The sequence below is a fragment of the Pteronotus mesoamericanus genome, unplaced genomic scaffold (genome assembly GCF_021234165.1).
Source record: "Pteronotus mesoamericanus isolate MK-2021 breed Mesoamerican mustached bat unplaced genomic scaffold, CSHL_Meso_final contig_116, whole genome shotgun sequence".
Classification (NCBI taxonomy): domain Eukaryota; kingdom Metazoa; phylum Chordata; class Mammalia; order Chiroptera; family Mormoopidae; genus Pteronotus; species Pteronotus mesoamericanus.
The window spans coordinates 23,417,628-23,439,967 of record NW_026555027.1 but is presented as its reverse complement, the minus strand read 5'-3'; the positions used below and the strand labels follow the sequence as shown (position 1 = coordinate 23,439,967).

General features: G+C 38.5%; 1 protein-coding gene across 1 annotated transcript in view; it reads right to left on the bottom strand.

Moving 5' to 3' along the window:
* LEKR1 (leucine, glutamate and lysine rich 1) overlaps positions 1-22,340 on the bottom strand; it is a 144,716-nt gene that overhangs the window by 7,114 nt on the left and 115,262 nt on the right. Inside the window, exons 11-12 of the mRNA XM_054575571.1 lie at positions 7,939-8,103; positions 5,045-5,344 (exon numbers count right to left, since the gene is read on the bottom strand). Of these exons, the coding sequence (XP_054431546.1) occupies positions 5,045-5,344; positions 7,939-8,103 (465 nt within the window). The remainder of the gene's footprint in view (positions 1-5,044; positions 5,345-7,938; positions 8,104-22,340) is intronic.

Below are 22,340 nucleotides of genomic sequence, written 5' to 3'. Positions count from 1 at the left end.
ATGTCTTCTCTTTCCTCTATAAGGATATCAATTGTGTTCTTTTTTGAAGTTTATTTTTGCTTCCCACATTGTTTTGTATCTGTTTCTTCTAAGTGCTTTTTTTTCTTATTTGTTTGATCCTGGTTTCTCTCTTTCATATTCGAGATGATTCTCAAATGTTTGGTGATTCTTGTCCTTTCAAGTCTCCCCAAGTGTTACTGGAGTTTCTGTGTGCACATGTAAGGGTTTCTTGACTAATATACTTCTCAGTGGGTAGAATGGACAAGGGATATAGCCATTTCATTGGGAAACCCCAATTGTTACTATCCAAAATTCTTTTTTATAATTTCCTGGCTATTGATATATATGGTAAGCCTCGTTATCTGTTCCAGGAACTGACTGGGTGAAGTGGACTGGAAGGTCTCACCCTTTACTATATCTACTTTCACTCTAGCTTTATCCCATGCCCTGCTGTTGTGTATCCTTAGATCCAAAGCCTCTCACATTCCATTTTCCTGGAGAATTGGCCTTTGATATCCTGCCGGGATAGTGGGTAGGAGCAGCTTGGGGTTTAAGGAGGGCATCCGAGCATCTGTCTGCTCCTTTTACTATCATTCAAACAGTCCTGCTTTCGAATCCGTTCTTCTCTCACTCTTTCATAGGTATCTGATGTTTCTATTTCTTGAGACTTTCCAGTGTCATGGCACATGAATGGGTTCACTCCTCTAAGCATTTCACCCCACTCCCCCACTGCCCAGACGCATCAGGTTTCAATGTCCTATAGTCTGCTAATTGCCTCTCACCCCTACGTTGCTTTCCATTTTCCAAAAATTTAGTTGACATCTTTTTCATCTAGTTTGGTCAACTCCTCCCTTGTTTTCTTTTCCTTATGAATTTATTCATTTTTTATTAATTTACTGTCATTTTAGTGGTGTTTTGGGATTAAGTAGAGTTAAGTATATGTATTCAATTCTCCACGTTTAATGAAAGTGTTCCTTTCTATTTCTGAATATCTTTTATTTTTATTAGGTGGCTTACAGGAACTGGTAAAATTTAAAACTTCTGTCCCTTTGTTTTCTTCATCTCTAGTCTTAGGACAACAAAAATCCTGAACTCTCTGCACTGGTTTTCCTTTGGTAGTTATACGTGAACTGTTGTTTTTGTTTGTTTTTTAATTTACTACATTCTTTTTCTGGACCACAACAAGGCCCATAGCAGCAGGGCCACACTTGACAGGACTCGCATGGAGCTAGTAGGAAGAAAAACTGGCCAAAAAAGAGTGTCATCTGTTTTAACCTGGTTTTAAATGATAATGTCCTATTCTCTAACATACTATGTTTCTTTCCTGATGTCCCTCCTTTTTTTCTAATGTTGCAATTTTTTATGTGTGTGTCTGCTCCGTCTGAGGCATTTTCAGGGGCCCCTTTTTCACATTTACATTTCCCATACAGTTTTCTTTTCCATTTTCTCTCTTCTTATTGACCTGTGCCTTTTGTTGCTTCACCTCTGACCCTTGTTTCTGTGGCTGCTCTCCAATAATCCCCACTCCACACAGGAATGCCCATTTTGCCCTTTAGAGGCTCAGGCCTTCCTCCCATCCTTGAGAACTTTCCTCATACAATAAAAAACAAAGTCCACCCATTCTTTGGCCTCTTGAACGAGAGCTGGACTTTCCTCTCCTTAATTAGCTTTCTTATTAGACCATTAATTTATCTTCATTCTAATAGGAATTTGTTCTCCACTTAAATGTGGCTTTTCTTCTCCAGAACCTGAGAAATTTCAAGTGTCTGGAATGCATGGTCAAAAATAGTAGTGCTTTTCATTTTACATGCTGCAAACTTTATTCTTTCTGACTCGTAACTCCTATACTTTTATGGGCTCATTTCCTATTTTTATAAGAAATTCTGGACTTTGGCATGCTTAACCAGAGAAGCAGCCTTAATTATTGACTCCTACCATTCAGTTATAATTATGTAACTTCTAATGGAAAATCTAGCCAACCCTCCCCTTTCCTCATCCTAGCAAAAGGAAATCTGCCCCCTGGCATATCCTAGGATAACTTTCCCTGTGAGATGATCCCTTTCTACTTCCCAGTAATGATCCATAATCATTTGAATACCATTTCGGTGTCCTGTATCTTTCAAAAGTCTACTTTGAAAAACCAAAAATGTCATCTTTATGTGGCTTCCTTTTATAACCGATGAGCAGGAAGAGCTCCAAATGTAGCTCCCTTTGTCTGAAAATGACATTTGCTCTTCGCTTTTAGTCGTTTTGCTTGCCAAAAGTACCTCCAGAGGCCCTGAGATTGGTGGCCCTAAAATGACCCTGTATCCCCACCCTCTTGCTATTCACACTCATGTGCAATCCCTTCGCTTTGACCGTGGGTTGGGCTTATTGACTCATTTGCAGCAGGAGCAATGAGTAGAATACAGCAGAAGCAATGGGATGTCACCTCCAAGATTAGATTACAAAAAGACTGTGGCGTCTGTTTCAGGCACTCTCTTTTTCACTCTCTCATTCTTGCTTATTTGCCTACTCTGAGGGAAGCCAGCTGCCGTGTGGTGAGCCATTCTATGGAGGTGTTGTAAGGAACTGAAGAAGGCCTCTGACCTCCACAAGGTGCTGAGGCTCTGCACCCAAGAGCCCATGAGGCAATAAATCCTGCCAGCAACCGCAAAGTGAGCCTGCAAGCCAGTCCTCTCCCAATGAGCCTTTGGATCAGACTGCGGCCCCTAACAACCTGATACCAACCTCATGAAGGCCTTGAGCCAGAAGCACCCACTAAGCCGCATCCAGATCCTTGACCCATAGAAATGATGAGATAAAAAATGTTTGTTTGAAGCCATTGAATTTTAGGACAATTTATTGTGCAACAACAGAAAACTAATACAGGACTTTAAGTCCAAAGTTTTAGTGTTAGTTGATGCTTTTTATATGATAAGTTTCTGTTTAGGTCATTCTTGTCTCCTGATATCAATTTAATTACTCATATAAAACTTTCTTTAAATTCCTCTTTGAGAACAGAGAATGGCAGTTGTCAGTCTTGTTCATAACTGCATATGTAGTGCCCAGCACGGGGCCTGGCACCTGCACAGATGTTCAACATACATTTTCTGAATTTGATCCCTTTGTCTTTTTCCACATACTGTAATTTGTAAGTTACTCCTCACTGTCCATATTGTCATTTCTTTGGGGATTTAAGAGTTAGAGAACCTGCTGGTCTTGTTGCCTTCAAATTTCCCTCCTTTAACCTCCCGTTCCCCTTCTAGAGCTTAAGCACTACTGCCTCACTTGAAGCAGAACTGCAGCACTTCTGTGCCCCTCGGGGTCGCTGCAGCAGAGCCGAGTGCCGCGCGCACCCCTTCCCGCCCGGCCTGCACTGGTGCGGCGGCTCCGTCAGCAGGGAGCTGTGCTGCTTTGTTCCAACAGGAGACACTCAGTCATCTGACCCCCTAACCACCTGGTGGAATAGCAGTGTGTTTATTGTTACTTGAAAAGTAATAAATAAATTAATAAGGTCTGGAGATGAGTGCTAAGACTGGGGTTCCCTGTGAAATTTGGAAGCAGAGTAACTGTAATTCAGGCTTCCTGAAAGAGGAAACATTGCTCTCATGGAGATTCAAATTTGAATCTTGTCTCCACCATGCTATGAGACCTTCTGGGAGTTATTCAGTGTTTTAGAGTCAGTTCCTCATTTGTAACATGGAAATAATTTCTACTTTATAGGGTTGTTTAGGCATTGCTCTTGATCCTATATTCTAGCCACTCCCATTTTAAGTTAATTTAGAACTCCTTTGCAATAATCAGTTCACTTCATAATTATAATGATGGCATATACTTCTTATTCTGCTTGATAATTTAAAATAGCAAGAACATGGTATATTTAATTATTAATAATCAATGTTATGACTAGCACTTCCTTTTTATTCCTTTTTTAAGATGTCCATAAAACCAACAAAAGTATTACTTGTCATTAACATTCAGAATCTTCCTCCATTTGCCTTTATTTGCTGTACGCTCATGAATGGGATCAAATATTCTGATGTGACCTAACTTTGGTGATTAGAGAACAGATTAATTGTTCTACTGTCTTAGTTCAAGTTGCTATAACAAAGTGCCGTAGACTGAGTGGCTCAAACAATAACCAAATTTATTTCTCCTAGTTCTAGAGGCTGGGAAATCCATGATCAAGTCACAGGCAGACTGGGTGTTTGGTGAGGGCCTGCTTCCTAGTTTGAAGATATCCTTTCTCTGTGTCCTGATGTGGCAGAAAGGAAGAGGGAGCTTTCTGGCATCTTTTTAGTAAGGGCACTAATCCTATTCTTGAGGGCTCTACCTTCATGATTAAACACTTCCCAAAGTCCCCACCTGACTAAAATACCTCCCCAAGTCCCTACCTCTAAATATCATCACATTGGGGACTGGTTTCATGATTTTTCTGGAGATACAAACAGTCTATAGCATCCACCATTTCCAAACTGTTTAGCAGTTCAGAAATAAGACTTTGTTAGAAAAAAAATTTTAAATCAAAATATGTCTACTCCAGTTCAGATAAAAACGTTGCTAAAATAATCACACACACATAAGAAAGAAGATCAACACATGTCAATTACCTTATACATTTAGGTTGACAGAAAGATAAATCCCTAAATAAAAATGACATTTAAGATATATTGTCCAAATATTATTTGAACTAAAGCATCAAGTCCTCTAAGAGTTTTTTCGCAAAGATTTAATGTCAAAACATGGAAGACATATAAAGATTACTAGTCTCAGAGGTTTTAAAAGGTCATTTGCAACAGAGCAGAACTGGGTGCTAAGGAAACCTTAGAGATTATGTAACTCAATGTATTCATTTCACAGAAAAGGAAGCCAGGTCCAGAAAGGTTAAGTGACTGCCTCATTAAGGACAAAACCAGGATATGATCCCAGGTCCTTGACTAACAGTCCAGAACTTTTTGCATGACACCAAGCTACCCTTTATGTTTTTGTTTGTTTGTTTTTTGAAAGAACATATGCAATGGTGCCACCTCTAATTGCAATGGTGCCATCGTTGGTGTCCTACCTCTTCCTGGGACTGCTTAAACTGCTGCATCAGTTGTGTTTGTGCCAGCATTATTCTTTCCAGTTCATCTGACTTCTGTTTCATTTCCTTCCTCAAGTCCTCTGAAACACAATCACTATTGTCAATTTCCTTCTTCAAGCGAGATTCAAATTCTGCAACCAAATGTTTAAGATTTTCAATTTCCTTCTCCTTTGACTCAGATTCTTCAGTATATTGGACATGGGATTCATGCAGTTTTTTTTCAAGAGTGGCTACTTCCAGCTTTAAATCTCTAGTAGCACCTGCGATTAAGTCAGATATCTGTAAGATAAATCTTGTATTAGTTTTTAGGCAGTATCTCTAGGTAACCACAGAGTTCTCATGGTTTTAAAAGACTTACTTCTAAATAATCAGTATACTCTGCTGATCAGATGAAAACAAATCATATGACATATGTAGGCCTCCAAAATTTTCTTTTTAAAAGTTAAGACTAAAATTTTGTTTTTACTACCTTAAATGGAATTGCCTTAATCACTTGGGCATCCTTGGAAACATATAAAGCTCTGTAACTCGGTTAAGTTACCAAGAATAGCTCAAGTTTTGATTAGGTGCCTGTCTGGACTCACCATAGGGTAGCTTTGTTAGTTAAAATGTCTGATGCTTGGGATGCATGTGGGGGAACACAGAAATTATATTTTATTCATACCATACCAATAAATTTTCCTTTGATATTTTTCTTTGTTTATAATGACTGGAGTACCTCAGATTTTACAGCTTACAAAACAGTGTGCCCAACAGAACTTGCTGTGATGATAGAAAGATTCTGCGATGTCCCATATGGGAGCCACTAGCCACATGTGGCTGTTGACAGTGGTGTGCTGGTAAATGTTTAACGACTGACTCACAAACACACACAAGCCAGGTCTGTATCTAATCTCCACAGCATGAATACTCTCCCCATGACCGAATCCAAGCTACCAAGGTGACATCAGTGATCGCTGAACTGGGGAGGGATGCGCACAGGACACTCTCGCTTGCCAGTGCTGGCTAATGAGCGTTTGAAATCGGGCTAATGTGACTGAGGACTGGATTTTTAATTTGATTTCATTTTGATTAATTGAAATTTAAGTAGCTACCTGTGGCTACCACATTAGGCAGTGCAGTTCTAGAGGATACCAGAATACTTTAAAATAACCTGCTTTTCAAGGTGGTACCTCTAGATAAAGAGAAGAGACTAACTTGGGGAAGCTTTTCCTCACAGTAATAAAAGCCTTTAGAAAGGAAAAGACTGCTTTTTTTCCCTATCCCCTTAAAACAAAACAAAACAAAGAACAGAAAACAAAGCAGTAGGAGCAAAGCTGATTCTGATGAAACATATCCTTATTATTTATGCTATGGATATTGTCATGTAACAAATATTAGTACAGGAAACCAATGCATGGAGAATCTGAAAAACATTCAGAGACCAAAGTTCTACAAATTTTGTGAACTATTACTTAAGAATTAAGTATCCAAAATTTGTTCCAAATGTGAAATTTACATTAATAATAACTTTTACAAGAAATCTATCCACCACGCTTAGTAATTTTATCAATTGAATTAATATCCCGTTATCGTCAATTCATTCAGGAAGGAAGAGGGTCGCTGCTACGTCTCAACAGCAGTCCTATCACCCTGAGGAGACTTGACACTGAAGAAGAGCAGGTTATCCCTGGGAGAGGAGGCTCACATAGCTACAAGTGTGTTTTGATTTTTAAAAAAGGGAGTCAACATTTAATAATCAAGAAAGTTTACTTAGAAAATCTGGACTTAGGACTTTTCTTGAAAAACTGTAACCCCTGGCAAGTTGGGGCCTGCCTTTTGCCATTCCCCTGCAGGTGGGGCACTGAGACGCCCAGGACCCTGGGACAGCAGTCCTGAGGCGAGGGGCGGCCGGAAGGGCATGCCAAGGGGGCCCAGGGTGGGGTGCGGGTCGGGGGCTAAGAGAGAACCTGCCTAGGGTCCGCGGAACCTTGGGTGGCACCTTGGGTGAGCCAAGGTTCCACGTTCCCGCTTGTGCTCCATTGTCTTAATAGGGTTTCACTTATATTATGAAACACAAATTGAAAGAGAAAATTATTAAGAATTTCAAAACAGCATTTGCAGAGCATTAAACCCAAAACATGAGCACTTTCTGAGTGTGGAACCCTGTGATACTGCATTTGTCATACACTCACGTAGCTGGTCCTGCTTATCGTTCACAGTGAACTGTTCAAAATGCTACACCATATCCTCCGAACCCCAAAGCAGAGGCCATAAAGACTTATTTGATACTTAATTTACATAGACTGTTAATGATTTCATTCAAAATATGGGTTTCTCCACTGCACCTTAGTTAATACACACAAATGCATATATATACACACACATGCATATTACTACCCTCAGGCCTTATAAAAACAGGGGAACCTTAAAAAAACCTTATGTTTAGGATACAAGTCTTCAGAAATTATGGAGGTGGTTACATATGAAAAATATTTCACTTCACTAAAAAATATTTAGAATTGAAAATGTTTATAATTAAAGATAGACTTTAGTTATTGGAAAATTTTAATTATGTAAAACATCTCATTATCTTTTGATGTTGGGTATTTTATGTGTTGGGCTATATAACCATGTTAATTATTAGTTATATAATTTATGCTGTTTTAAAAATAAGTTTATTTTTATTAAAAATTCAATACATAGCTGGATTGCATGCTTATATAATTTACACCAGTTATTCATTCTGGAGAATACCCAAACCATTCTTCCTATGTGACTAAAACCAAGGCACAGTGACTAGAGTTATACATACTATAGTGTCCTCAGGAGGAAATAACCAGCGTCTGTAGTTTTAAACCCATTACATAATATTGATGATCATAATGACAGACCTTCATTTGTAGCTCCTCTTGTTCCTTCTTATACTTTTGGATTATTTCTTGGTGTTTTTCTTTTTCAATATCAAGTTCGAGCTTAGCTTCTTCTTTAAAGAGAAGAGCTTGCTCCTCAAATTCAAGTAAATGTTGGGCTCTTTCTTTGGAGAGTTCTGCTTCAATCTAGAAAATCGCATTTAACACACATATAAAGGCATTGTACCTTAAACTAAGTAAACTAAAGTTGTTTTCAAACTGTAATATATTTTAAAAAATTCAAATTCTAATATTAATTTTAAAAATTAGTGTAACTTTTAAATTCAAATATATATTTATATTTTTAATTTGACCCAGAACTTAGGCCAGAAAAATTAACCGTGGGTAAATATTTTAAGATCTTCTAACACCTTCGAAGACCTGAAAAATGAATAGAGAAGTTATGATAATATAACAGTTCTGAGAAATACTAAAAACTTTGTCTTCACTATTAAAAAAAGATTTTGAGGCTCTTAGACTAAGTTCTGCTAAAAGTTCAGAGGGGATACAAAGTACAAAAGCTGGATTTTTAATGGACCTTTCTTGATGGAGACATTAGAAAGTGTTGGAATCACAGATGATCATTTTAATGTGATTGAGGCCGGAAGGTTGATTAAGGAAAACATAGGTCAGTGATGCCTGCATTCATATTTTGACTTAGATACAATCACAGTGCTGGAAGGGCCCTTGGAAATCCCTTAGTTCGATTTCTCAAGCTTCCATGAATTGTGGAAAGAATAAACAAGGACTTTGGATTTAGATGAAGTTGAATTTAAATCCTGGTTCTGACACATTCTAGTTGTGTGATGTTAAACTGTAATTTTAACTTCTACTGGTCAGGTTATAACTAGTTCCCTTAGGGGTCTTTTTGAGGGTTAAATGGGACAAAACTTTTGGGTAAAGCTGTAGCATGAGCAGGGCTTCAATAGTCAGTGGAGATTACTCCTACGCTCTGACCCTCAGTCGCTAGCATGGAATCTGCACCAAATGATTGTCTGCTGTGTGAGTCCACACCGCCAGAAACCATAACTCACTCCTTCCCCAGCAGGCGTTTCCATTTTCAGACAGCACTAAGCATTAGGCACTTTTTCCTTCAGCTGAGCCAACGTCGCTCTCCCTGCGGTTTTAACCATTGGTTAATGGTTTTGGCTCTGCCTACTGGAGCAAAAAAGTGCTGGAGTCCTTCAGACCTGGGACTTTAGTGAGATTAGAGAAGGGATACCTGTGACAGGCTGGCTCTAGATTTACACTGTGCCATGACTATAAATTCTAAGAAGGAGGTAATGCCAGACAACTTGGGAGGAAAACTGTCAAACCTGACTTGGTGTGACTCTGTGGTTGATGTCACTATAACAAGAGGAGAAATGTCAATCTGAATTTCTCAAGGGAACACTGAAACTAGGGAACCAGGAAACAGACAGTTTGCTAAGAAGGTTTGTGGGAAGGCCTTTAAATTTAATAAAATGCAGACAGAAGACCAGCTCCAGTGTGGAGTCACTGAGGTCACTGGGTTTATCTGAGCATTTGCCCCAAGGCAAAACAATTTTATTTATACTCAACACAGGAAGCTATTTTGCCTCTCTGAAAATAAATGTCTGCATTGTTTTGGAGAAAGCATGCTGATGATCATTTAGAAACATGATAGAACTGTTCAGATGTGTTGCTAGTGGACTGCTAAGGACAAGGAAAGCCTTAGGGACACTCAGAAAAAAGGACAGATGTTCTTCTGAATTCCAGGTACTTATATCCATCTGCCTCCTGGTAGCAATGTAGGAACTTCACACATGTCTCAAATAAAGTGTCTCAGCCAGAAATCTTAATACAACCCTGTTTCGATCTGTTCCTCCCCAGCCCGCCCTACCTCAGGGCTCAGAACCATCCATCTAGTTATGTAAGTCAGTAACTGGGGTACCATCTTGTATTCCCTTCTCTCCCTTACCCTCCACACCTAATCCAGCATCAACTACTATTCATTTTGCCTCCAAAATATGCCTTAAATCCATCCATTTCTCTATATTTGCACTTGCAACACCCTAATTCTGGCCACCATCACCTCCTGACTAGCCCCCTTACTTCTACTCTGCCTCTCTACAATCCATGGTACTCACAGCAGACTGTTCTTTACAAAATATAAGTTGGATGCTCTCATTTTTTCTTAGTGGTTTCTCAATGCATCAGTGTAAAATCAAAAATCCTCTACATGATCTTCTACAGGGCCACCACCAGCCCACATGACACCTTTGTGTGAACCAACAAAGCACCACCTCCTTAGATGAATTCAGCCCTATGCCAGGCACAGTACTTGGTGAGCAGAGTACAGGCTGGATTCCAGCCCCCTTTCCTCCGCTGGCCTGCGCTTTTGTCAGGGCACAACCCAAACACCGTCTGTGGCAGCTCTGGACTTCTCCTACCTAACTTTCACCACATGTTCCCTGTTTGATTACTGTGCTCCAGCCACACTGGGACAGGTAAATCAATACGCAAGAAAGAAGGACATCATAGGCAAAACATTTGGAAAGATGGCAAGGTATAACTTTAAGAGTTAAATGGCCCACAAGAGAGCTTAAACAAAACCCAAACAAATAACATTTTTTAGAAACTAAAGAAAAATGTGTGCTGGGCTACTAAAATATCAATTGTTCAAAAATTCTTTGTGTGGTTAATGGATAAAGCCAAATACTTACCTCAGGACAAAAAGGCATCATCCAAAATATGGACTAATTTCTCAAAGTAAGAATGTATGCAAGCTAGGTAGCCAAGGGCAAACTGTAAATTAGATGACAGAAGGATTTTAGAAGGACTTTTAAAAAAAGTTTTCTGATTTATTATGGGGAAGAGGGCATTTTGAAAACCCATAGAGTACCTTGATAAAGATGAAACAAAGGGGAAACATTCAAGGAAGGAAAGTGGGTGGCTGACTGCTTGAATGTGTAGAAGGTTCTGGTCTACCTGAATCAGCTAGCAAGGAGATGTTCTTACCCTTGAAATATTTCTTGGAATGAACTATTATTATAGGTAAGGAGTAATAGATGGCAGGTGGGAAAGAAAAGCACTGTAGATAGAAGGGAGAAGAGTAATTCACTATTATTGGTTTCACTTTTAATTTGCACAACATGAGAAAGAGAAGCAAAGGGATGAGCTTCAGGTGGCATGGCTAACATTTAAGGAAGCTGCCATGAGTTGCCAAGAACCATCTGAATGTGATGACACTGCAGCACAGAGAGATGACCCTGCTGGCTCCTCCATGCTCTGAATAGTTTGAACAAAATGATGAACTCACAAACACAATGGGTTCGCTTAAGCCACTACCTTATTTATCATCGAGAAGATGGACTCATGCTGAATTGTTATATTTACCTATTTTTCACATGTTGACAGGAGCAGTTTGTTTAAAATATCTTAGATGGCAGGACTTCCATTTATGCAAAATAAATGAATTTAGTGATGATGTGTACAGAAAAATATGAACTGCTTTATACAATAACTAATAGTAATTTTGATAATCATGAGAAATTCTGATTTTAAAATAAAGAATAATATAAGAGATCAAGAGTTATACAAAATAATATTACTTATCTGTGTATATGCGCTAGGTTTTAATTCTTTTTGTTTTTTTCTTTATCCATATTCTCCTCTACTTAAACTCTGTCTTCTTGGTGAATGTCTCCTGATGCTTCCAGAGCGTTCTGAGTATGTTGGGGTTTTTAAGTCCTTTTGTATTTGTTGTTGAAATGCATAATTAGTGTTTTATAATATGTGTCTAATTCTGATGTATAAAATACTGTCTTTTCACTAATTATTTTCTAAGTGAGATCTTTCTGGTTGACTTGAATATCATTTTCTAACTTCCCATGGAGTCAAAGAACACGTTTCAACATAATCACTTATCACTTGATGATCCCTTTAAAACCAAGGGAATTTCAGATATCAAAGTAGAAATAAAATCATTTGTTAATATTTGGTGTACACATGTCATTTTAAAAATAAATTATTATACTATTTTCCAAATAAAAGCAAATTCTGGTTGAAAACCAATACTGAGGATTTTTTTCTGAATTAACTAAAGAATAACTATATTTAAAAGTAGGTGATTATTCTAATATACAGAATTTCTAGTAAAAAATGCTAAGGAATCAAGAATATGTATTGATGTCCTACCAAGAGCTGTGTAAACTTAGGACCAAAAGACAGAATGTTCACTGTGTACCTCTGAGTAAACAAGATATGAAGTATGATGTAGGACATTTTTCATACATTAACTCATTTAATTTTTACAATCCTGGGAAGAACATATAATAATTATTATTCCCACTGTCTGGAAAGAAATAATTTTAGAGGGATTAAGTACTTTCACCAAGGTCATAGAGCTACTATGAAGTGGAGAGGTTGTACACACTCAGATATTTCTGGTGGATCCATAGCTCAGGGTGTTTAGTTTTTTTCATGTACCCTGTCAAATATGTACATGGAAAAACTAAACACTCTGAGCTATGGATCTTCACACATGTACATGGAATAGTAATTAAGAACATGGATTAGGTATTTACTTAGTTTCAAAATATTTGGAGCTTCTGGTCAAGATTGTGGAGTGGGTAAATGCAGTACTTCATCCTCCCACAACCACATCAAAATACCAACTAAACCACAAAACAACCATAATTCAGAACTGCCTGAAAAAGCTTGACAGAAGTCCCACAACTAAGGATATAAAGAAAAGCCACATTGAGCCTAGTAGGAGGGGTGTAGATGTGGAACAGGCTTCTTTTACATCCATGTGTGGTGGATAAAAATCGAGAGGGCTATCTCAGCTGCAGAGGTCCCCTCTGAGGAACAAGGGGTCCCAGCCCCCCGACCAGGCTCCCCATCTCAGGATTCTAGTGCCAGGAAAAAAAGTCCCCATAACTTCTGGCTGTGAAAACCAGCAGGGATTGTGGCTGAGTAAGATGAAGGGTGGCTGGAGTCACAGGCATTTCTCTTAAAGGGCCCACACTTAGACTTACTTGGACTTATTTGCTCTGAGCTCCAGCACTGGTGCAGCAGCTCAAAAGCACCAGGGACATAGGTGGGGAAACTGAATGTTCTAGCATCAGTCCAAGAGCTGGAGGGCAGCTTTCTCCCAGACAGGAGTACTAGCAGAGGCCATTGTTCCTTTTCTGAGCCCTCCTTTAAGAAAGCTGGCAGGAGGCAGGTGCCATATCTGAGTCACCATCAACCTAGCTAAAACTGCTTACTCCACCCTGATGATTCCCTGAGACCTTATCCCACCAACCTGTGAGCCCACTGAAGCTGTATTCTGTGGCTTTTTCATACAAACGGCCTCTCTTGGTTCATGTTTCGCACTTTTCTAAAATCACTCACACATGAATCATCTGTCCTTGGTGTGCCCCATACCTCTTGCTAAGTGGCCTCAGGCTGGGCACTAGTGACAGTCAGACATGGTCACAACTTGGTCTCTCCTGGACACTCCCAAGCCCAGCACAAGTAGCAGCCATCTTCAGATTACTTTGTAGCTCATACTGGGTGGACCCAGGAAGAACACATGTGACAGCTGACCTTGATCTCTACCTCCCAGGAGGCCCCAGAGCCAGTACATCCAGTGGACAGCTTCAGAAGATGTCAAAACACCATTCAACAACCTCCACAAGTGACATACTCAAGAGGCAAACTCACTAGGCACTAGAGACCCACTGAAGTAAGTCCTAAACTGTGGGGTTGCCCCTGCACAGATGATTCTTCACAGTGGTGACAGCCAGTCCTTGCAGCTGATTGGCCTAGGGGTCAATCCCTCCCATTGATGTGTGAATAGCAATCAAGGCTCAACTGACACTGGAGGGTGCACATGTACATGGTCTATAAGTGGGTGTGGGAAGCACACCTGGAGTGATTAAGGCACACTTGGGTGATTAAGGAGGGAGGTTGTGCCACTGGACCCTACAGAACACCTACTACATAAGGCCATTTCTAACAAGCCTGAGAGACATAGCAACTTTACCTAACACAGAGGAACAAACACAAGGAGGCTGCAAAATGAGGAGACAAAGAAACATGTCCCAAGTGAAAAAGCAGAACAAAATTTCAGAAAAAAGCTAAACAAGGTCAAGGTAGAGGCATAGGTAAACACGGCTTGCCTCCTCACACAACCACATCAAAATTACAATTAAACTGTAGAACCGTCACTCAGAACCATCAGAAATCAAGTTGAATGGAAGTCTGAAACTATGGAATTAAAAAAAGCCACATCCATCCAGACTGGTAGGAGGGGAGGACATGTGGATCAGGCTGGTCCCACATCCACCTGTGTTTGATAAAAATTTGGTACGCATATCTTGGGAGCAAGGAGCCTGAGGCCCAAACCAGGCCCCGTAGCCCAGGGTTCCAGTGCCAGGAAGATAAGTCCTCATAACTTCTGGCTTCAAAAACCAGCAGTAACTGAGTCAGTGGAAGAAACTTCTGGAGTCTCAAACACTTCCTCTAAAAGAACCCACACATGGACTTAGACTCAGTCCCTCTGAGCTCCAGCATTGGGGTAGCAGCTTGAAGGATACCAGTGGCACACAGGGAGGAAATGAAGTATCTGACATCAAGGCAAGAGATAGGGCACAGCTTTCTCCCAGACAGAAAGATGCCCTTTTCTGAATCCTCCCCCAACAGAACCACAGAGCCAGCAGGCCAGTGCCATATCTAGGAGTCCATCAACCTGGCTAACACTGTTTTTCCCACCCTCAAGATCCTCTGAGGCTCCATCCCACTCAACTTACATGTCCACCCAAGCTATTACCAGAGGCTTCTCAATATGAATGGCTGGTGTTGCCTCATGCTTCACAAGTTCCTAAATTCTCTCAAACAAGCAATAGCTTGTCTAGTGACCACCCCCCAACCCCCGCTCCAGACCCTGTACCTCTTGATAAGTGGCCCTATGCCCATCACTAGCAACAGCCAGCCTAGGTTCACAGCTTGGCTTCTCCTGGAAACCTCCAAGCCCAGCACAAGTAGCAGCTATCTGCAGATTGCCTTAGAGCTCATGCAGGGTGGCCCCTGTATGATACAGGCAAAACACAGGTGGTGGGGGTCTGACTTTGGCCTGCACCACCTGGGAAACACCAGAGCCTGCACACCCAGTGGACAACTACACACCACGTCAGAGTACCACTGCTCTGCCCCTACACAGCTGATCTTCCATGGAGGGTAGAGGTTGGTGGTCAGTGGTCACAGCCAGTCCTTGCAGCTAATTGGCCCGGGTAAATCCCTCACATTGATCTGCCAACAGCAATAAGGACTGAACTACAAGAGGAGGGTGTACTCAGCCCACATGGAGGGTGTATCCACATGGAAGATCAGCTTGGGTGATAGGGGAGGCTGTGCCACTGGACCCTACAGGACACCTACTACATTAGACCACACTACCAAAACAGGTAGTCATAGCAACTCTATGTAATACATAGAAACAAAAACAGGGAAGTTGCCAAAATGAGCAGACAAAGAAACATGGCTCAAAGGAGAGAACAGATCAAAACTCCAGAAAAAGAACTGAACACAATGGAGATAAGCAATCTAACAGATGTATAGCTCAAAACAGTGGTTTCATAAGGATGCTCAAGGAAATTAGTGAGGACCTCAACAGCATAAAAAAGATCCAGTCATAAGCTAAGTATACACTAATTAAAATAAAGAGCAATTTACAGGGAAACAACAGTAGAGTGGATAAAGCCGAGAATTAAATCAATGATTTGGTAAGGAATCAGAAGCAAGAAAAAAAATAGAAGAGTGTAAGCAGCCTTAGGGACAACCTCAAGAGGTCCAACATTCACATCACAGGGGTGCCTGAAGAAGAGAAAGAGCAAGAAATTGGACATCTGTTTGAAAAAATAATGAAAGAAATCTTCCCTAATTTGGTGAAGGAAATAGAAATGCAAGTCCAGGAAGTACAGAGTCCCATACAAGACAGACGCAAAGAGGCCCACTCCAAGACACATCATAATTAAAATGCCAGATGTTACAGACAAAGAGAGAATCTTAACAGCATCAAGAGAAAAGCAGTTAGTTACCTCAGGGGAGTTCCCATGAGACTCTCAGCTGATTTCTCAGCAGAAACTTTGCAGGCTAGAAGGGATTGGCAAGAAATATTCAAAGTCATGAAAAGCAGGTACCTAAGAGCCAAGATTGCTCTACCCAGCAAAGGTATCATTTAGAATCAAAGGGCAGATAAAGAGCTTCCCAGACCAGAAAAAACTAAAGGAGTTCATCATCACCAAACTATTATATGAAATGTTAAAGGGACTTATTTAAGTAAAAGAAGATCAAAACTATGAGCAATAAAATGGCAATAAATACATATCTATCAACAATTGAATCTAAAGGACAAACTAAGCAGACAAGAAGAACAGAGACAGAATCATGGATACAAAGAGCATTTTGATGGATGACAAATGGGAGATGGCTGTGGAAGAATGGCTGAGGAGGTGAGGGGATTGAGAAATACACATTGGTAGTTACAGAATAGCCATGGGGACATAAAGTATAGTGTTGGAAATAGAGTAGTCAAAGAACTTATACGCATAACCCATGGACATGAACAATGGTGGGGGGATTGCCTGAGAGGGTGGAGGTGCTGGGGGGAGGGGGGCAAAGGGGGAAAATTGGGACAACTGTAGTAGCACAATCAATAAAATATAATTGAAAAATTAAAAACTAAACACTAAACTAAACTAAAGTAATCCACATATATTTACATTTATAGTATTTATTTTTTAAAAATCTGCATATAAGTGGATCTATATAATTCAAACTCATGTTGTTCAAGAGTCAACTATATTCTTATTTCTTTGCTGTGAAATCTACTTCCTCAGACAGTAATATAGTTACTCTGGCTTTCCTTTTATTTGTGTTAGCATATCTTTTTCCACCCTTTACTTTTAACTTATTTGTTTAAATATTTCTTCATATAAAGTGCGTTTCTTGTAGGCCACATAGAGTAGAGTCTTACAATTTTCCCCCACATTACAATCTTTGTTTTTAATGGGGATATTTAGACCATGCTTGTCAAACTATGGTCCACAGGCTAAATTCAGCCCAGCCCATTCATATGTCTATGGCTGCTTTTAAGCTACTCTGGCAGAGTTAAGTGATTGCAGCAAAGACTGTATGTCCCACAAACCAAAAATATTTACTAACTGACCCTTTATAGAAAAATTTTGCTGACCACATGTGAATGGTTTAGAACATTTACATTCAATTTGATTGTTGATATGATTAGCTTTTAAGTCATCTTGCTATATGCTTTCTATTTGGCCCATCTCATCATTTTCTTTTTTTTTTTTTCAATTCAATTTCATTTCCTTTGCTGGTTTATTAGCTATAACTTTCTCTCAATTTTTGGGTTTTCTTTAGGGTTTATAGACTATATCTTTAACTTAATGCAGTCTATCTTCTAGTAATGTATTACTTCATGTATTGTATAAGAATGTTACAATAGTTTGTTTTCATTTCTCCCTTCCCTGTCTGTGCTACTGCTGTTATGTATTTTGTTTCTACATGTTATAAATCTCACAATGTTTTTGTTTCAGTTGTCAATTATATTTAAGATATTTAAATGCTAAAAAAACACATTTATCCACATTGTTACCACTTCTGGTATTCTATATTCCTTTGTATAGATCCATATTTTCATCTGGTATCATTTTCCTTTTGACTGAAGAACTTCTTTTAACATCTCTTATAACGTGTGTGTGTGCACGCTGGTGATATATATTTCAGCTTTTTTTATTTCTGAACAAGTTTTCATTTCACCCTCATATCTGGAAGATATTTTCATTTTTTACACAATTCTAGACTAGCAGCTTGCCCTCATCCCTGAGTCTTTCAGTACTTTCAGTTCCACTGTCTCTCTGGTGCATTGTTTCTAATGAAAATCTGCTGACACCTTTATCTTTGTTTCTCTCTCTATATGCCTTTTATGCTCTGCTTGTTTTAAAGATTTTGTTCTTATTACTATTTTTGAATAATTGGATTATAATGTTTCTTGGTGGGTTTAAGGTTTGTTGAGCTTCTTATATCTGTGGGTTTATAGTTTTCATTAAATTTTTTTTTCAGTTATCATTTCTTAAATTTTCTGTCCCCTCTTCTCTCTCCTGACTTTCCAGGATTCCAATTATACATGTATTAGTCCATTTGAATTTATCTCACAGCTCATTGATGCTCTTTGTTTGTTTTGAGTTTCTTTTCTATTTTATTTCATTTGAATAGTTTCTATTAATGTGTCTTCAAATTCACTAAACTTTTCTTTTGAATTGTCTAATCTGTTATTAATCCCACCCAGTGCACCTTTCCTCTCAGGCACTGTAGTTTTCATCTCTAGAAGTTCAGATTAGATCTGTCTTTATATCTCCTATATCTCGACTTAACATGGTCATTTTTTTCCTCTAGTTTTTAGACATATGGAATACAATTATAATTATTTTAATGCTTTATCTGCTAATTCTAATATCTGTGCTGTTCTGAGTCAATTTTTATTCGCCGATTTTTTTTCTCATTATGAATCCTACTTTCCTATTTCTTTCCATGCATGGCAGTTTTTCACTGGATGCCAGATATTCTAATTTTTACCTTGTTAAATGCCAAATAATTCTGCATTCTTATGAATATTTTTGAACTCTGTTGTGGGATACAGTTAAGTTTCTTGGAATCAGCTGGATATTTTTAGGTCTTACTTTAAAAATCTGTTAGGCAGGACCAGTTCAGCATTTAATCTGGAGGTAATTATTCCTTACTGATGATGCAAGTGTCTTCTGAGAACTCTACCCAGTTCCCTATGAATTATAGGTTTTCCACACTGGCTGGTGGGAACAGGCATCATTATTGGCATTATGGGAACAGGCATCATTATTGGCATTGTGGAGCATTTGGTACTCTTATTTCTAATCCTTTCACATGGGTTTTTCCCTGGCCTTGGGTAGTTTCCTCACATATTTGCATTGATGATACCTATATTTATTGGGGATGCTCTGTAATCTTTAGTGCTCTTTCTCTGTATGGCTTGGCTCTCTTATAAAAACACTATCCTATAAATTCTAGATACCTTGATCTTTCTGGACTCTCAGCAAGGTCTCATCAACTCAGATAATCTGCCCAACTCCTGGGTACCCACTCACTGCACCACTGCCTTATATTTCTTTCAAGGTGCTAAGGTAGGGTTATCACCAAACTCATTTTGTTCATCTCTTATGTTCAAGAATCACTGCCTTCCTTTGCCTGATGTCCAATGTCTTAAAACTATTCTTTTCTTTTTTTTAATTCAGTTGTTTTAGGAGGAGTATAAATATGTTCTGTTACTCTATCTAAGCCAAATGCAGAGGTTTTGGACTTTGTATTTTGCTATCTCTCTTCTCTCTTCTATCTTTTTCAGTTTTGTATCAATTCTCAATTCCTAGCTATATAACCTTGGCGATTACCTAACTGCTCTGAGCCTTGCTTTTTCCATGTGTAAATGGGAAAAATAATGTTACAATGATTAAAATCATAGTTATGGAAAGCATGTCAACACAAGGCTTGGATATAGTAAATATTCTAATAACGGGGACTATATTTTTGTTATCTAGATTAATGGTTTAAATCAGATGATCTTTGTAAGCTATTTCAGACCTAAAATTTTGTGATTAATTCAGTTTTGAAAATGTCATGACCTAATTAAAAAATTTAAAGCATGCCCTCAATATTCTTTTTAGCCATACACTTATGCATAAATAAAAATCAATATTTTTATATATGACAACTTCATCCCTGTCAAATTTTATTTTATAAGTTTTCTTAATTTTATTCTTTTTAAATTTTATTAATAGTACATTAAAATGCATTAAAATTTAATAGACCATTTGAAAGACAAATTTGAGTGGGGGTTTTTTTCCTAAATTTTTGCCTTTCTTCAATGCTGGAATTGACCATTTCTTAAAGTAAATCTTTCCCTTGCATTTTCACTACCAATCCAATTGCTCACCCAGGAAGTAAGGTTTTGTTTGTTTTAACTATTGATTTTTAAAAGATCAATTTAAAATGAGGTTCATAGTGCAATTCTGAAATGTTCCTAAATGTGATATTTTAGTGATAACCTAAGAAAATACTTGGTTGAATTTTTTTATGGCACTATAAAGTAATAGTCAATAAGTGACTCACTTATTGTAAGCCTTCTGGCTATAGGAGATTTTTTAATTACGGAATTTTTACTGAATAGTAACACCATTGTGCACTGGGAACCAATTTTAAATGTTCAGCATGCACATTAATTTCTTTTCTTCACATCAAAGCAACACTTCAAATAAACAAAAATTCATGACAGTAAACATGTAGTTATTTAAAAATGTGCCATCCTTATTGCATAGCAACTATTGATTTTATTATGTGCTTGTTGTGTTGTCTAAAGTAATTAGGCACAGGCATAAATTGCTATCTATTTTTTTAATGTTAAAACCATTTAGGTTATGAAGTTTTTTCCAATATGTGTGCTATATATTTATAAAGGGAATGTTTCATTCCTACACAAAGGCACAGTGACCCAAGAAAGAGATGACAATGTCATATTAGCTATTCTTTCTCATGAGAGGACTTTTATGGAAATTTTATTCATACTTTCAATAGCTAACACAGCCAAGACATAATTATCATATCTTGGCTTTACTGTTCTGGGTCTTGATTTACTGCTAAGCTAAATGATAAGACTTATTAACAAGAAGCCATGCTTTCTCAACAAAATAAAATATCCATTTATATTCTAGAAAATTATACCTGCCAAAATACTCCTGTGATGTAATTCTGTTAGAAAGATAACAAGGTCTTAGTAAGAACTTACAGAATCCTATGTAGGTTTCTTTTCATCTTCAAGTTAATTTATCATAAAGCAAGAACATAATACTCTTACACGATCAGATGCCCACACTAACTAGACCTACTCGCTGTGTTAGCAGTAGAGAATGCATCATGAAAGCAGAGAGTTCTCCAGCAGATTGTACCTGGAAGTCCCTCAGGGGGTGTGGCTGAGGAGATGAGAAACTTCTATACAAGCAAAGGGAGGAAAGTTCACTCCATCACTCTAAAAGGACCTAAGAATTCTGAGGGAAGGGAAGGGTCTGTAAATCTCTATCCCTACGAATTTCATCAGTGAAATTTCTGAGCCAAAGATGGGACATTTATAATACCTTTTGATATAGATTGCAAAACTGCTCTCCAAAAGGTTGCTGTAATTCCCAGTCCCTTAAAGAGTGAGTATGAAAGACTATCTCACTAGACTTGCAGCACAATGCAAAAGTCCCTCTATCAATTGGAATTGTGAAAAAGAATCTCTCACTGTTTTAATTTCCATTTTTTTGATTGTTAGTTAAGTCGATCATCTTTTTGTATCTTTAAACATGGATTGGTAAAGGTAGGGGAAGTGAATAAGATAGATTAGCCAATTGCATACACAGAGGCTAGTGAAAATTAGAAGGATAAAGAAGTGTGAGCTTTGGAGAAGAAGGACAAGAAAAAGACTATGCCGCAAAATAAAACAAAACAGGAATGAGGCTCTTAGAGCAACTTTCATTCATGTTCTCAAACTTAATTGTTGCCCATATGAAACTGTTGTGATAGTGGTCGTTTCTGTTAGAGACTAGAAGTGCTATCTCTGAGGGACAAGAGAAAAAGAACTGGTTTACAGCAGGCCAGTACTGGCTGAGTATGGCCAACGGCGCGAAGGCTAGAAACGAAAGTGACGAATTTACCATTGACCTGAGGCAGCAACAATACCTAAAAGGTTTCAGTCTGGTGGATGGCAGAGTTGGGGATTCCAGGTGGAGATATTCGTTTGAAAGGGCTTGTTGCTTGCGGTTACAGGTTGTAGTCACCAAAGAGAAGTATCTAATGATAACCAAACAGGGTGCCAGGACTTCAGTCAAGCAATCTGAATTTCAGTAGCCAGCTCTGGTTCTAGATGCAAATCAAAGTCACACTCAGAAAACCAAGGCAGAAGTTAGTGCTAGGGATAGGTGCCAGTGAGGGGAGAAAGGGAGTTATGAAGTCTTTAGTGCATTGTGCAGCAGCAGGCCCAGGGATCAGTTAAGGAGCATCAGAGGGTTGTGATAGGGCGATGGATAGCTGAGAAGGTAGGGGCTAACATTTTTTAAAATATTGCATACTTGTGTTCTTTAAAATGAACAAAGTAACACATATTCGTTGTTGAAACTCTTAAAATATACAGAAGTTCAAAGATAAAAATCAATGCGATTTTTAATACTCTAAGGCAAACATTTTCTTTGTAAATAGTGAGCTAAGTGTTTATTCAGTTTATACTGTCCGAAGTTCGTAAGCGAATAATTTTGTCATTTTCCATTCTTTTATATTACCTTCTTAAAAGCAGAGAA